At 45.9% G+C, this 17,231-nt stretch overlaps 1 protein-coding gene across 1 annotated transcript; it reads left to right on the top strand.

Annotated features, from left to right (window-relative positions):
• The first annotated feature begins 7,107 nt into the window (after positions 1-7,107).
• LOC133381146 (zinc finger protein 397-like) lies at positions 7,108-16,787 on the top strand. Its single transcript, XM_061619765.1, has 4 exons — positions 7,108-7,239; positions 9,576-10,501; positions 12,178-12,313; positions 13,361-16,787. The coding sequence occupies exons 2-4, from the start codon at positions 9,719-9,721 to the stop codon at positions 14,482-14,484; spliced, it is 2,043 nt and encodes a 680-aa protein (XP_061475749.1). The 5' UTR covers positions 7,108-7,239; positions 9,576-9,718; the 3' UTR covers positions 14,485-16,787.
• Positions 16,788-17,231: the final 444 nt, after the last annotated feature.

The following is a 17,231-nucleotide window of genomic DNA, read 5'->3' as shown; positions in this document are numbered from 1 at the left end:
TGGGCTGTTTGGAGTCTTGCTGCCCCCCTTACCACTACAAACCTTGGGAATCCTTGTAGCTCAGGACCGTAGTTCAGTGGTAGATCATCTGACTTGCAGGCAGAAGGTTCAGTTCATGGTGGTGTTTTGGTTATGTAAGGATCCACACTCAGAGTACTATTTAAAATTCTAAAAAACTTGTCCCTTGCAAATGTTGGATTTAGCCACTTCTTTTAAAAATTAACCCTTTTGTAAAGATAAGTCAGTTTCTAAAAGTGACAGAGGTTTATCTTTGCAGGTCGCTAGTAAGGAATGCTGCTTGCCCCAGATGATGGAATTTCTTACTAGCAAAACACACTGGGCATTATAAAACATTTTGGCCCTTTCAATAACTTGGTTCTCTCTAGTTTCCCCCATTCCACAATTGTTTTTGGCTCATGTGACTCAGTACAATGCCGTGGATAAGGCATCCCTTCCTGTTAGCGTTGCCAACTTCATTTTTCTGGGTGAGCTCATGTGCCTTTGAGAATTGCATGGCAGGCAGCCATTAATGAGCAGGGCAACAGAGTCTTGCAACATATTAAAAAGACTAACGAATGCACTGATATGTTTCAACTGAGAAATTACACCTATCCCTCATTATAACTGAAGTGCAGATAGAAAATAATCAGAAGCATCTGGCTCATGAAGGCTTCTGCCACAGTAAGTGTATTCATAGAATCATAGAATAGTAGAGTTGGAAGGGGCCTACAAGGCCCTCGAGTCCAACCCCCTGCTCAGTGCAGGAATCCAAATCAAAGCATTCCCGACAGATGGCTGTCCAGTTGCCTCTTGAATGCCTCCAGTGTTGGAGAGTTCACTACCTCTCTAGGTAACTGGTTCCATTGTCGTGTCGTGTTCATCTGTGGCATAACACAAGACTCCTTGTTGTTTTGCTGAGATTCCTTCTGGAGTTCAGCAGGAGAAACTTCCCTTCAGCCCTACTTCTCCAGTCTGGGAAGTGCCTCTTCGGATGAATTTCTGCCTGGTGAGCAATTGTTAAAGCCACAGGGGGGCAGGGGGAGGGTGTCAAACATGCACTACTGCTGCCTCTACAAAACAGCCAGTACCAGAGAGATGGCAATCGGTGTCAGTCAAAAAAAGAAATAAATCCTGGTTTAATACAGAGGTGGGGAACTTCAGGTATTGGGGGCTGAATGTAGCCCTCCAAGCTTCTCTCTCTGGCCCTGGGGTCTTCCCAGGTTACACCCCCAACTGGTCCTGATTCACAGAGCTTGGAACAGTTACTTTTTTGAACTACAACTCCCATCAGCCCCAGCCAGCATGGCCACTGGATTGGGCTGGTGGGAGTTGTAGTTCAAAAAAGTAACTTCCAAGTTCTGCTGATTCACATCCTCCTTGCGTGTTTATGTCTAGCAGGAATGGGTCTTTGAACTCTCACAATGCCTCTTGCTTACCGGGGATGGAGGACAGAGAGGGGTGCATGAGTGTGCATGATGAAACTAGAGTATTTTATTTTTTCCTGTTAAATACATCTATCTCCCAGCCTTCCTCCCACAAGGGAACTCAGGAAAACTATCATATGATGGTAAGATTTACATAAGTTGTTCCGTGCACTTTTGCCTCTGGGCCCAACTACCACTACTGTGTGGCCCCCAGAATGTGGCCCTTGGGCTGAAAAAAAGACTCGCTGCTCCTGGATTTAATATCTTCTACCATGAGATGTATCACTGAACACCACATTCATTTTATTTATTTATTTATTTATTTATTTATTTATTTATTTATTTATTTTATCTTGAAAGCCTTGTGCATCATAGTTCTTGTTTCCCCACGTTCTTGTAATGGCTGAACTAATATAATCAATAGCCTCTTTCTCAAGAAACACCTAAACCAGTGGTTCCCAACCTGGGGGCCATGAAGCAAGAAATGCATTATTTATTTATTTATTTTTAAAAAGTCTTCACTGCCTGGATGCTGTCTGCTCCCCACTGTTGTTGCAGATGACACCTTCCCCTTGCTCCAAACTAGAGGGGAGGACTTTACTGAAGTGCCAAAGCGTCTTTCAGGCACGCTGAGGGCAGCCATCAGCCTATACCACACATGGCAGATGCCAAAGGAGGTTGAGGTGCTACCAGGAAGAAGAGGGGATTACTATCCCAACTCCCAACTCCTTGCACTGCCGCTGCTGACGATGTCATTACTCAAAATTAAAAAGGTAGCAGAGCAGCTTTTAAACTGACTGAGGGAGGAAACCTGACAGGAGCTGAGAAAGGTCCGGTTCGGAATAAACCTCCCCCCTGGGATAAAACCCAAAGAAATGATGAAATTTTAAAAGGGGTAGGCCTAGAAGTAGGCATTGTGAGAGCAGGGGCACAGGATATAAATTCAGAAGAGCAAAATTACCACAGGCCTAACCACAAGTGCCAAAGACACTTGAAGAGAGACACTGCTCACAAGTGCCTGTACGCTAATGCTAGGAGCCTCCGAACCAAGATGGAAGAACTGGAGTGCTTGGCCTTAGAGGAGAGCATTGATATAGTGAGCATAACGGAGACCTGGTGGAATGGAGAAAACCAGTGGGATACAGTTATCCCTGGATATAAACTATATCGGAAGGACAGGGAAGGATGTATTGGTGGCGGAGTCGCTCTATACGTGAAAGAAGGCATTGAATCCAGCAAGCTCGAAACCCCAAAAGAGGCAGACTGCTCCACAGAATCGTTGTGGGTGGTGATACCATGCCCCAGGAGGGACTTAATACTGGGAACAATCTATCGTCCCCCTGATCAAAATGCTCAGGGAGACCTTGAGATGAGATATGAAATTGAGGAAGCATCCAAACTAGGAAATGTGGTAGTAATGGGTGACTTCAACTACCCGGACATAGACTGGCCGCATATGTGTTCCAGTCATGACAAAGAAGCAAAGTTTCTAGATATTCTAAATGACTATTCCCTAGACCAGTTGGTCATGGAACCGACCAGAGGGACGGCAACCCTGGACTTAATCCTCAGTGGGGACCGGGACCTGGTGCGAGATGTAAGTGTTGTTGAACCGATTGGGAGCAGTGACCACAGTGCTATTAAATTAAACATACATGTAACTGGCCAATTGCCAAGAAAATCCAACACGGTCACATTTGACTTCAAAAGAGGAAACTTCACAAAAATGAGGGGATTGGTAAAAAAGAAAGCTGAAAAACAAAGTCCAGAGGGTCACATCACTCGAAAATGCTTGGAAGTTGTTTAAAAACACTATATTAGAAGCTCAACTGGAGTGCATACCGCAGATCAGAAAAGGTACCGCCAGGGCCAAGAAGATGCCAGCATGGTTAACGAGCAAAGTCAAGGAAGCTCTTAGAGGCAAAAAGTCTTCCTTCAAAAAATGGAAGTCTTGTCCGAATGAAGAAAATAAAAAAGAACACAAACTCTGGCAAAAGAAATGCAAGAAGACAATAAGGGATGCTAAAAAAGAATTTGAGGAGCACATTGCTAAGAACATAAAAACCAACAACAAAAAATTCTATAAATACATTCAAAGCAGGAGACCATCTAGGGAGACGATTGGACCCTTGGATGATAAGGGAGTCAAAGGTGTACTAAAGAACGATAAGGAGATTGCAGAGAAGCTAAATGAATTCTTTGCATCTGTCTTCACAGTGGAAGATATAGGGCAGATCCCTGAACCTGAACTAACATTTGCAGGAAGGGATTCTGAGGAACTGAGACAAACAGTGGTAACGAGAGAGGAAGTTCTAGGCTTAATGGACAATATAAAAACTGACAAATCACCGGGCCCGGATGGCATCCACCCGAGAGTTCTCAAACAACTCAAATGTGAAATTGCTGATCTGCTAACTAAAATATGTAACTTGTCCCTCGGGTCCTCCTCCGTGCCTGAGGACTGGAAAGTGGCCAATGTAACGCCAATCTTCAAAAAGGGATCCAGAGGGGATCCCGGAAATTACAGGCCAGTTAGCTTAACTTCTGTCCCTGGAAAACTGGTAGAAAGTATTATTAAAGCTAGATTAACTAAGCACATAGAAGAACAAGCCTTGCTGAAGCAGAGCCAGCATGGCTTCTGCAAGGGAAAGTCCTGTCTCAGTAACCTATTAGAATTCTTTGAGAGTGTCAACAAGCATATAGATAGAGGTGATCCAGTGGATATAGTGTACTTAAACTTTCAAAAAGCGTTTGACAAGGTACCTCACCAAAGACTTCTGAGGAAGCTTAGCAGTCATGGAATAAGAGGAGAGGTCCTCTTGTGGATAAGGAATTGGTTAAGAAGCAGAAAGCAGAGAGTAGGAATAAACGGACAGTTCTCCCAGTGGAGGGCTGTAGAAAGTGGAGTCCCTCAAGGATGGGTATTGGGACCTGTACTTTTCAACTTGTTCATTAATGACCTAGAATTAGGAGTGAGCAGTGAAGTGGCCAAGTTTGCTGACCATACTAAATTGTTCAGGGTTGTTAAGACAAAAAGGGATTGTGAAGAGCTCCAAAAAGATCTCTCCAAACTGAGTGAATGGGCAGAAAAATGGCAAATGCAATTCAATATAAACAAGTGTAAAATTATGCATATTGGAGCAAAAAATCTTAATTTCACATATACGCTCATGGGGTCTGAACTGGTGGTGACCGACCAGGAGAGAGACCTCGGGGTTGTAGTGGACAGCACGATGAAAATGTCGACCCAGTGTGCGGCAGCTGTGAAAAAGGCAAATTCCATGCTAGTGATAATTAGGAAAGGTATTGAAAATAAAACAGCCGATATCATAATACCGTTGTATAAATCTATGGTGCGGCCGCATTTGGAATACTGTGTACAGTTCTGGTCGCCTCATCTCAAAAAGGATATTATAGAGTTGGAAAAGGTTCAGAAGAGGGCAACCAGAATGATCAAGGGGATGGAGCGACTCCCTTACGAGGAAAGGTTGCAGCATTTGGGGCTTTTTAGTTTAGAGAAAAGGCGGGTCAGAGGAGACATGATAGAAGTGTATAAAATTATGCATGGCATTGAGAAAGTGGATAGAGAAAAGTTCTTCTCCCTCGCTCATAATACTAGAACTCGTGGACATTCAAAGAAGCTGAATGTTGGAAGATTCAGGACAGACAAAAGGAAGTACTTCTTTACTCAGCGCATAGTTAAACTATGGAATTTGCTCCCACAAGATGCAGTAATGGCCACCAGCTTGGACGGCTTTAAAAGAAGATTAGACAAATTCATGGAAGACAGGGCTATCAATGTCTCCTAGCCGTGATGTTTGTGCTCTGCCACCCTAGTCAGAGGCAGCATGCTTCTGAAAACCAGTTGCCGGAAGCCTCAGGAGGGGAGAGTGTTCTTGCACTCGGGTCCTGCTTGCGGGCTTCCCCCAGGCACCTGGTTGGCCACTGTGAGAACAGGATGCTGGACTAGATGGGCCACTGGCCTGATCCAGCAGGCTCTTCTTATGTTCTTATGTTCTTAAAGTCGGACAGTGAAAAAAGCAGATAAGAGAAAAATCAACTCATTTGAAATGTGGTGTTGGAGGAGAGCTTTGCGCATACCATGGACTACGAAAAAGACAAATAATTGGGAGTTAGAACAAATTAAACCAGAACTGTCACTAGAAGCTAAAATGATGAAACTAAGGTTATCCTACTTTGGACACATCATGAGAAGACATGATTCACTAGAAAAGACAATAATGCTGGGAAAAACAGAAGGGAGTAGAAAAAGAGGAAAGCCAAACAAGAGATGGATTGATTCCATAAAGGAGGCCACAGACTTGAACTTACAAGATCTGAACAGCGTATTTCATGACAGATGCTGTTGGAGGTCGCTGATTCATAGGGTCACCATAAGTCGTAATCGACCTGAAGGCACATAGCACACATAACACACCATGAGATCATTAGGGGGGCTTGTCAAACTACTGCATGGTCTCTCAGTCCCTCCGTCTACATGAGGGGGATGCTGCAACCACTGACCTACTTTGCAAGGATGTTGTAGGGATCATGTGATATTGTTTAAAGACGTTGGACATTTGAAAACGGTGCAGCAATGACTGTATTCGATACAAACGACCCCAAATCACTACTATTGTGCAGCTGACGTAGCTTGATGCTGCTGCAGTAGATGTTTTGAAGCTTAACTGACCCAGGAAGACCTCCAAGAGGCACTAACCCTCGTATCTGGGAGACAGCTGAGCAGTAAAGGTTAAACCCACCGAGCTCTGCTCAGATTCCTAGCGAGCCCAGGATGTGCGATGAATTCTTAACAACCAAGGACTGCAGTTTTCATAGTTCTCAAAGGACACTTCCGATTCCCGATTGCAGGGCGGGTTGAAATAATCATGGTATCATAAGAACGGATAGAGACTGAATCAGATAAAGCAGACAGGGTTAAAAAGACTCTTGTTTCATTGCCATGAAATAATCTCACTTTCTAACCAATAAAGTACAAAAGGTAGATAAGGAGTATTTCTCCCTCCCACACAGGTTTTAATTGTCTCATGATGAGCAAACTCCAAAATCTACAATTGGGCAATACCTTTGCTGGGACCACTCAAAATGTCATAAAATAATGAGCAAACTTTCGAGTTCTCCAGAGCTCTTCATCAGATAAGATACTGTTACACGAAACAGGATGAGTGGGGAAATTTCTTTCTTTCCTTGTTTATATATTTATTACGTATTCAATAGAAAATAATAATTGTTTTTAGAAAAAAAAAACCAAGTAGGAAAATTAAGTCAGATCTTTAGCCACGAGGCGACCTTGTATCCGGTTCCAGGACGGAGAACTGGGTTACAAAGCAGATTGTCATTTTTCAGAAACAGGGAGCAGCAATACCCCCCCCCCACATTCCCAGTTGTTATTTTTTTTATAGCAAATGTCTAGCATTTGCAGAACCTGAAATATGAGGCAAAATGTTCAGGCGCTATTCTCATTTTTTTTGAATGGGACAGGCAGCAATTCAACAGGTACCACCCCAGTTTTGCCTCTCAAATAGGGGATTTTAATGGAAACCTGAAATGAAGGTTGGGGCGAACTCTTGGTGTTTTCTCTCGAGCGCGGCTTCTTTGCGGTGAATATATGATTAGAGAATTCATTTCCTGCCCACCCCCACCCCCACCCCCACCCCTCTGCTTCACCTCTGGTGGGAAACTGGCTTTTGAATTAGTTCTCGTTGGGGAAGGCTTGGGGAAGACACGAGGGAGCTGCCAAGAACAGCTTCTCAGGGCCAGGGAGATAGCGCAGGTGTCAAGCCTGCAGGGAGAGGTGAGTTAAAAGGGGGTGTTGTTAAGAAGGGCGAGGCAGTAACGGGGAGATTGGGCAAGGAATAACATTGCAGGAGAAGTAAGCAATTGCTAAATGGGGGCGGACTGAGGCAGCGGGGACGATTTGCAGGAAACTGCCTTGTACCATGTCAGATCATTGGTCCAGTTGGCTCAGTATTGTCTGCACTGACTGGCAGCGGCGCTCCACGGTTTCAGACAGGAGGCATACCTGGAGATGACGGGGATTAAACGTGGGAGCTTCTGCATGCAAAGCAGAGGCTCTACCACTGAGCTACGGCCTGCATTGGTCTGTCTAGCTCAGTATTGTCCAAAGTGACTGGCAGCAGCTCTCCAGAGCTTCATGCAGGAACTTCTTCCAGCCCTACCTGAAGTTGGCAGGGATTGAACCTGGGACCTTCTGCATGCAAAGCAGATACTCTACTGCTGAGACGCAGGCTGCCTCCCAGGGCATCCTCTCTTCCATATCTTAAAGTGCATTAAACATGCCCCAAAGGGGAGATTGTACAAAAGCTGAGAGGTGGCACGGTTATATATATGTTGAAGGTTGCTACAGGGTGGACAGGTGTCAAAATGGGAAATGGACTGCCTTCAAGTCAATCTCGACTTATGGCGACCCTACGAACAGGGTTTTCATAGTGAGTGGCATTCAGAGGTGGTTTACTATTGCCTTCCTCTGAGGCTGAGGGGCAGTGACTGGCTCAAGGTCACCCAGTGAGCTTCATAGCTGTGTGGGGATTCAAACCCTGGTCTCCCAGGTTGTGGTCCAACACTCAAACCACTACGCCACACTGGCTCTCTAGGACAGATATCAGGCTTGTAGGATTTATTTTGTGCGTGTGTTTTTCAAGATCCAGCAGCTGGAGCCAGGTGTCAAAAAGACCTACACTTACAATGAAAGAATTCTGGGCCCATCAATTTGTTGTTGTTTTTGAGTCCAAAGAAAACAACACACACACACACACAAAACTAGTAATTTCCCCTACTAAAGCATTTCAGTGCAAAATACTGCATTGTTGCCATTAAAGAGAACCAGTTCAGAATCAGCAATCCTAGCTGATCCACTTTGAATCGACCCGAGATCTACCAGTAATTCCACTAAGATGGAGCTGGGGAACAACCCGTGCCACCCCTGAGACATTGCTGGACTCCACCTCCCCTCGTCCCTGACCATTGGCCATGCTGGGTGAGGCTGATGGGAGGTGGAGTCCCACAGTGTCTGGAGGGCCACCAGGTTCCCCCTCCCTGACGTATATAGGAACCTAGGAAGCTACCATCTAGCGAGTCAGATCATTGGTCCATTGAGCTCAGTATTGTCTGCACTGACTGGTGGCGGCGGCTCTCCAGATGGCCTTTCCTTGGCCTCCTCGCAGGACCCTGGCTCCTCACCCCCAGATGGAACCTGACCCAGCCCTGGGTCTCAGGCCGGAGCCTCCTGATCTTCCTCTGAAGAGGACTCCCCTGATGAGGACTCCCCTGGCTGGGACCTGGCACCGCACCATCCCCAAATCCATAGGATTGAGGGAACTGTCAGAATAGATTCAGGGGACGCACAGGGAGAGGAAAGAGAGGGGAAGTTCTCTCGTGCAGCCCAAAGTTCTTGTGCTGATGGAATGAATTTGTTGAACAGTGCCCATATTATTATTATTACTAATTATAATAATACTAATATTGCTTTTTTAAAGTTGCACTTTCCATGTGTCTTCCACTTCCTTAAAATGTAAATGTACTGCCTTCAAGTCGATTATGACTTTTGGCGACCCTATGAATAGGGTTTTCATGAGGCTGAGAGGCAGTGACTGGCCCAAAGTCACCCAGTGAGCTTCATGGCTGTGTGCGGATTCGAACCCTGGTCTCCCAGGTCATAGTCCAACACCTTAACCACTACACCACACTGACTCTCCTTGGGCCCCAGGATTTATTCTGCAAAGAGCTTTAAGCAACCAATCCAAACCTTAAGAAATTTCCTTTTGTAGTTTACTAAGTGGACCATGTTCTGAGCTGCCAACTGCAAAAGCTCATACATCCAACCCTTGATATTTGGTGGGGGGCGGATCAAAGCTTCCTGAACTTGCAAAGCTAAACATCAGAAAACTCCAAGTTCTGCGAATGCATGAATATTGATTGCTCTCCAACACTGGAGGCATTCAAGAGGAGCTGGATAGTCACCTGTCAGGGATGCTATAACTTGGATTCCTGCGTTGAGCAGAGGGTTGGATTTGATGGTCCATCTCTACTGTTCTATGATTCTATGCTCTGGCTGAGGTGGGACTGTGACTTTCTAAATATTCTTTTTCTGTCTTAATCCTCTCCCATCAGCGCATTTTAGGAGAAGCTCTCTGTCTTCTGCTCTTTGCTGGAAGTGTCTTATCTCCTGAGAGATTAATGGTGCTTGAGCAGTGACTTAATGTGAAGAAAGCTAATCAGAGGATGGACGTTTCTCCTTACATTTGAACACTTTGATGGAGGCCTTGAGTGTGGAGGTGAACATGTCTGTGGACGAAGGGGCAGCCAAGGCCCCAGAGCTGAACGCTCCCAGCGTCAAATTGTGGGCTGATCTCGGGGGAACAAAAGCCCCACAGCTTGGACACAGAGAGGGGATTGGAGAGTTACAAGCTGTGGCCTCTCCACGGCAGGTTAAACGTGAACCAGAAGAGGAGCTTCAGGAGCGCTGGGAAGCCCAATGGCAGGAGTTCTTGAGGACGCTGCAGGCCCCTCACTCGGGATGGGGGAGCCTTCAAAAGTCTGTGGTGCCCTCGCCATGGGAGGACACTAAGGCTTTCCTGGCCTCCTTCGAGCAAGTTGCCTCAGCCTGCCGGTGGCCTCGAGACAAGTGGGTGACCCTCCTCCTGCCGTCCCTGAGCGGAAAGGCCGAGCAGGCCTTCAGTGGTCTCAGTTCCCCAGACAGGGGTGACTATGGGAAGGTGAAGGCAGCCATCTTGCAAGGGGAGGCCATCTTGAGGGAGAGGCAGCGCCAGCACTTCAGGCAGTTCTGCTACCGGGACACGGAGGGGCCACGTGCAGTTTATAGTCGGCTCCGGGAACTTTGTCGTCAGTGGCTGAGAGCAGAGAGACACACGAAGGAAGAGATTCTGGAGCTGTTGATCCTGGAACAGTTCCTGACCGTCCTTCCTCAGGAAATGCAGAGCTGGGTCAGAGAACGGGGCCCAGAGACCTGTGCCCAGGCTGTGGTCCTAGCTGAGGATTTCCTGCTGAAACAGAAAATGGTGAAACAGGAAGGAGAGGTGAGGTGGTTTCGATGTTGGTCATTCAATTGGTCCTGGAAGGTGGATTCAGGAGACAGTTGATTCCTTAACATTGTTATTTTCACAGAGGTGACAATTCAGTGATGCTCTGTCGTCTGAAAGGTGTCAATGTCCCAGAGGCTCAGTTGCCAAAGCCATTTTTAGTCCAGATTTTTGTAGGTAGTCAGAGGTGGAGTTGTGGTGAAGTCAAGCTGGAGTAATGTTGCTGTCCAGAAATATCGCTGCTTCTTGAATTTTTAATGGGAGTTGAAAGAAGAGTCCCTATTACTGCCACCTATTGGCTATATTATTATTTCTCAGTTACAGTTGTTCATAATGTCTAGTTACCTTGCAAGAATGTCCATAAAATCAGTGGTGCCAGTGTTGGTGTAGGAACCAGGGGTGGTGCAGTGGTTAGAGTGTTGGACTGGGACCTGGGAGACCAGGGTTTGAATCCCCATGCAGCCATGAAGCCATGAAGGGTGACTTGGGCCAGTCACTGCCTCTCAGCCTAACCTACCTCACAGGGTTGTTGTGGGGATTAAATGAGGAGGGGGAGAACAATGTTTGTAAGCCACCTTGAGCTCCTTGGAGAAAAGGTGGGATATAAATGCAATTAATAATAATAATAATGATGATGATGATGATGAGTGCTGGACCAGGGTTCAGATCCCCACTCCACTCAGCCATGAAGCTGATTGGGTGACCTTGGGCCAGTCATTGTCTCTCAGTCTAACCTACCTCACAAGGTTGTTGTGAGGATTAAATGGGGAAGAGGACCATGTACACCACCTTGAGCTCCTTGGAGGAAAGGCAGGATATAAATGTAATAAATAAATAAATAAAATCACTGCACTACACCCAAAATAATATTTTTGTCCCCAAAGAGAGCCCTCAAAGACAGATGCATGATGCCCAAGTAATTAAGCTTGCCAAGGAGAGGAGAGGTTCCTTTTTGTCCTTGTATCTCAAACAGTCTCATACTACATGATCAACAGTTTCCTCCACCCCACAAACTTCACAAAGGTCTGTGTCAAGCCTTCTGACTTTGAATAAACGTTACTCTGAAGAGCATGGCGTCCTATCAAAATCGTAAACAGGCTGACTGGTTTCATCTATCACCCAGAAAATAATTGAGGTTTTGGAATCTGTTTTTTTTTTTTAAGTTGGCCTGGCTTGTGGGACTGGCACTGTTGATCTCTAAAGTGCACTAAAAACTAGTGATTCTCTTTTCCAGGAGCCCTGTGTTCTGTATTCCCAATAGCATAGAACAGAACCCTATAGCTGGGAGGGATGTGGGAGATCACCCTACTCACTCCCTTTGAGCCCAGTCCAAGTCAGCAACTGTTCCTATTTCCTTCCAGCTCTCTCACCAATACCCGCCCTCTGTGATTTATCCAGCCCAGCGAAAGAGAGCAGGAGAACGAGTGGGTAGCCGAGGTAGGTGGGAGGAGCAGCAACAGCCCCTTCTGTCTCATTCCACAGTTGCCCAGCTAGGAGCACTCTAGGCAAGCCCACCTCCCTGTGCCCCTTAATTTATCTCCATGTCTCTTTCCTTGGGGGGAATCTAGAACTGGTTGTGTTTGTGTGAATTCTCAGTGGAGGAGGAGTGTAGAAGTTCCAGCGTGTCTGGGACCATCGCTTGCCCTGAAAAGTTTTCCTCGTTGCTGTTTCAGGTGTTGTGGCCTTTGGGAGCTGCAGTGGCTGCAAATCCCTCCAAGGCAGGCCTGGATCCACCACCACCAGCCACGTGGGAAAGGCAGCCATTCAAGGAGCCCAAGCAGGAGCAAGATGAAGAGGCGAGCTTATTTGGTAAGGATTGATTGCAACGCAGTTGCTGGATACTTAAAACTTTTTTTAAAAAAATCAACATTTTGACTATAGCCCTTTTTAATCATGTTTGACCACCTTTCATTTATGCCTTTCTGGTCCGGCATAATTTGCGTATCTGAGCCGTAGCTTGAAGCAGACAGTGTGCTTTGCATGCAGAAGGTCCCAGGTTCAATCCCCAGCTTTTCCAGGTAAAGCTGAGAATGTCTCTTCCCTGAAACCCTGGAGAGCCACAGCCAATCAATGGAGACAATACTATATTAGCCGCCACAGCAAATCAAAGCAGTGGCGCAGGCATTCTCCTGGCCACCACATTCAGAATTCCGTGCTCTGAAGAAGGACCCCCTCAGCCCTTTCTCAGAATAAGGCAAGGTGAGCCAAGGAGGAGGAGATGGCAGCGGACAGCCTTGCCTTGTTGGGTGGACAATAACGAGGCAAGCAAGGGGGTTCGGTGGAGGATTGATGCCAATGTGCCACCCTCGAGACGGTTGTGTCATTCTGCCTCCTTATTAGGCCGGCTCTAAAAAGAGCGCTCAACCCATCTTGATAGAAATGCACCTGTGTCACAAATTTAAGATCGCCATGGGAACTCCTCCATGCTGCTTCCAGGCAGTCACTCTTTTGTGGGTGGGATTCAGTCACATGCTGATAAATTCAGCTTGTGCAGTTATAGTAAATTGGGAGCTCTTGTGCAACAAACCTAATTCCCCAAAACATCAGACTTCTTGCGATAAGGAAAGTGAGAGGAAAATGGACTGGAAAGTATGGATAACCCTTGCTTTGTCTCATCTCCCTGCAAACAAATCAGGATGAATGCTTGTGTGGAAGCGCCCCCGTTCTTTCACTCCAACATGCATGTGGTGGTTATGGTTGCTCACTGTTAAAGGAAAAGCAAGCTAAACATGTTCAGAGACACTCTCTCTCTTTTTTAAACAATTTCCTCTTGAACTCCATATTACTTAATTTCCTTGATACGTCTCTCTAGAAAATTACTCCAAGCAGGACTTTTGACTCTTTTTATTCCTGCAGGTGATGGACAGGTACCTGTAAACCAGCTGGATAATCTTCATCCGGGTTGTTTGGAGGCACCAGCAGACACATCACTGCAAGGAGATACTGCATTCCAGTCTTGCAGTGAGGAAACGGGGCTTGGGAGCCAGGAGAGGCCAGAGAGTGAGTGGAGAACAAAATCAGGGAAGAGTGCGCATGAAGTTGCTCCTGTCAGCGAAGGTAACTTGGCTGAGGAAGAAACCAGAGCCCAGCCCAAAATCCACCATTGTCACTGTGGGAAAAGCTTCCGATGGAGCTCGAATTTCAGGGTTCACGAGAGAATTCACACTGGTGAGAAGCCATATAAGTGTGCAGAATGCGGGATGAGTTTCCGTAAATCTGCGCAGCTCAAGGCCCACGAGGGGATCCACACAGGGGAAGTGCCCTTTCGGTGCTCCATGTGCCAGAAGACTTTTACTAGCGGCTCCAACCTCGTTGCCCATGAGAGGATTCATACTGGAGAGAAACCATACAGGTGTACATACTGCGGGAAGAGTTTCCGCCAGAAGGGGACCCTGACAACGCACGAGAAAATTCACATCGGAGAGAAACCTTTTAAATGCTCTATCTGTGGGAAGAATTTCCGTCAGAAGGGGACCCTGACGACGCATGAAAAGATCCACCTGGGTGAGAAACCATACAAGTGTTCAGAATGTGGGAAAAACTTCCGGACATCTGCGGATTTGAGGGTTCATGAAAGGATTCACACCGGAGTGAAACCGTATCAGTGCTCTGTGTGCCAGAAGAGTTTCACTGATGGTTCAAATCTCATCACCCACGAACGAATTCACACGGGAGTCAAACCGTATCGATGCGGCCGCTGTGGGAAAAGTTTCTGTCAGAAGTCAGGCCTTATGACACATGAACGAGTTCACACTGGAGTCCACCCCTACAAGCGCTCAGCGTGTCGGAAGGGAGTGGCTGGCAGTGCAAACAGTTGTGTGCATCAGGAAACGAATCCTGGGGACAGATTGCTTACGAGTGCTGATTGTAGGGAAAACTTCAGTGGCGTAGGGCAGCTGAGAGGAGGAGAACAAAATAGCATGGAAGAGCAGCCATATGGGTTATTGGGGAAGAGTTTGGATGGAGCGTCTTCCTTCTGACACAAAAGAGAATCTACACTGAAGTCATTTGTGTTAAAGACAGGGGTGGGAAACCTGTATCTCTCCCAGTGATGCTGGACTATGACTCCCACCATCCCCCTGACTATGGGCCATGTTGCTTGGGGCTGAAGGGAGTTGGAGTCCAACAACATATGGAGGGCCACCAGTTCCCCACCCCAGTGTTTTATAAAAAAGGTTTAGGTTATCCTTCCCAAACTGGTGCCCACTAGCTGTTGCTGGACTTCAAATCTCATCAGCCCCAGCTAGCATGGGCCAAAGGTCAGGGTGATGGGAATTATGGTCCGACAACATCTGGAGAGCACCAGGCTGGGAAAGGCTGGTTTTGAGGCTATAAGGCAGGGATAGGGAAACTGGTGGCCTTCCAGATGTTGTTAGACCACAACTCCCATCAGCCCCAGCCAGCATGGCCACTCGTCAGGGATGGTGTGGAGGGCCACAGGATCCCCCTTCCCGCCATAAGCATTTGGAGGTTGGCTATGAGAGAAGTCGCATCAATGCCGTGACTGTGGAAGAAGCTTCTAACTAAAATCTGACACTGAGGAAGCCTGAAGAGGGATATCTGATTTTTATAATACTCAACTGCGAATCCAGACAGGTTTTAGTCTGACTACAGAATTTGCTGAACATTTACACAAGAGATAACTTTAATATTAAAGACTGTAACTAAAGTTCAGGGGAAGCATTGCGAATTGGTAATGGGACCATGTATTTTTGTGAGAGCCAGAGAAAAAGGTTTGCAATCTTCAATTCATGCATTATCTTCTTAATAGGGAATTGTGTGTAATGAATCACAGTCTCCTGTCTTGACCTCCAGAAGAAAAAAGGGGACTCTCTTCGACCAACAGGCAATGCACATGATAGTAGCTAGAGACCACTTACACAACTCCCCTACACAACTCTGAATTGAGACCAGTGCTTTTTAACTTGTTCATCAGTGATCTGGAGTTAGGGGCAAGCAGTGAGGTGACAAAGCTTGCTGATGACATCAAATTGTTTAGGGTGATTAAAAACAGAAGGGGATTGCAAGGAGCTTGAAAAAGGATCTCTCCAAACTGGCTGAACGAACATTAAAATGGCAAAGACTGTTCAATGCAAGCCAGCGTACAGTGATGCACACTGAGGCAATGTGCCCCCCAACACATATACACTGATGGGGGTCTGAACTGGCTGTGACTGATCACGAATGAGACCTTGACGTCATAGCAGATATCACCTTGAAGATGTTGACCCAGTGTGCAGCATTTGTGAAAAAGATGAATTCCACGTTAGGGATCATTAGGAAAGGGGTTGAAAATAAAACTGCCAGTATTGTTCTACAAATCTATGGTGTGATTGCACTTGGTATACTCTGTACTGTTCTGCTCCACTCACTTCAAAATGGATATTGTAGAGCTGGAAAAGGTTCAGAAAAGGGCAACCAAAACTATCAAAATGGACTTCCATATGAGGAAAGGTTACAACAGTTGGGCTTTTTATTTTAGAACACTGGTTCCCAAACCTTTTTTCCCAAGGACCACTTGAAAATAATTCTTTTTCTGCCTGTTGTAGCAATGGTAATGCACTGTGCTAGGTGCTGTATGATTTTAAATTATATTTTTACTGCTTTTATTTCTTTTATTGTATTTTATTGTATTATAAATTGCTTCCATAGATTTCTAATTGTAATTCAATCAAATACAAAAGAAGCAGTAAAAGAAGCAATAACAATACAATTAAAAATCAATTTGATGTGGACATGCTGTGGGCCACCTGAATGAAGCTTGCGGACCACAGTTTGGGAACCCCTGCTTTAGAAAAAAAAGATTTAAGGGGAGACACAATAAAGGTGTACAAAATCATGCATGGTATAGAGAAATCAGACAGAGGAATGTTTTTCTCCCTTTCTCAGAATACTAGAACTGGGGGTCATTCAATGAAGCTGAATGTTGGAAGATTCAGGACAGACAAAAGGAATGACTCAACGCACAATTGAACAAGATGTAGTGATGGCTACTGGCTTGGACAGCTTTTTAAAAAGTGGCTTGAATTCATGGAGGACAAGGCTATCAAAGTTACTAGTCATTATGGTTATTTGATACCTCTAGTATCAGAGGAATATCAGAGTCACTGAATACCAGTGGCTGAGAACAACAAGGAGAGAGGGCTATTGCCTTCATGCCCTGCTTGTGGTCTTCCCGGAGGCACCTGATTGGCTACTGGGAGAACAGATTGACCTTTGCCCTGACCCAGCTGGGCTCTTCTTCGGTTCTTAACCCATATGGGACGGATGTGTGTGATTTCCTTACGTGTTTAAAAAAGCGTTTTAAAATAAATACGGCCCACTCTCAAACTGAACTTTTTCATTCTGGTAAATTTACCAAAGTTAGGTGTGGAATTTGTTGCTACGCTGACTCTATGAATAATATGACACTTTCTGCTTAGTATGCATTTTGCCTTATTTCAGTGATTCCCAAACTGTTCCCCCGCACAGACTGCTTGAAAATTGCTGAGGGTTTCTGTGAACCCTGGAGAGCTGCTGCCTGTCAGTGTAGACCAGGGGCCCACCCTGCTTTGAGCCCATGGGCACATTTGGAATTTTGAGAAAGTATTGAGGGGGCCATCACAAAATGGAAGAGAGCAGGAGGCAGCTGTATGGCTTCTGAACCTTAAACCACAAACCCACTCCCCTTGAACCAAGTTTTAGGTTCAACCAGGCAAACAAACAAAAACTTTTACAAAAGGCTAAC

Source organism: Rhineura floridana, chromosome 3 (assembly GCF_030035675.1).
Source record: "Rhineura floridana isolate rRhiFlo1 chromosome 3, rRhiFlo1.hap2, whole genome shotgun sequence".
Lineage (NCBI taxonomy): Eukaryota > Metazoa > Chordata > Lepidosauria > Squamata > Rhineuridae > Rhineura > Rhineura floridana.
Note: the sequence above shows the minus strand (reverse complement) of the source record. Positions and strands in the feature narration are given on the sequence as shown.

Excerpts from the sequence above, each read along its gene's own strand:
- LOC133381146 (XM_061619765.1), top strand. The coding sequence starts at position 9,719 with ATGGAGGCCTTGAGTGTGGAGGTGAACATGTCTGTGGACGAAGGGGCA. Across the intron at positions 10,502-12,177 it reads TGGTGAAACAGGAAGGAGAG|GTGTTGTGGCCTTTGGGAGC; the intron begins GTGAGGTGGTTT and ends TTGCTGTTTCAG. Across the intron at positions 12,314-13,360 it reads TGAAGAGGCGAGCTTATTTG|GTGATGGACAGGTACCTGTA; the intron begins GTAAGGATTGAT and ends TTATTCCTGCAG.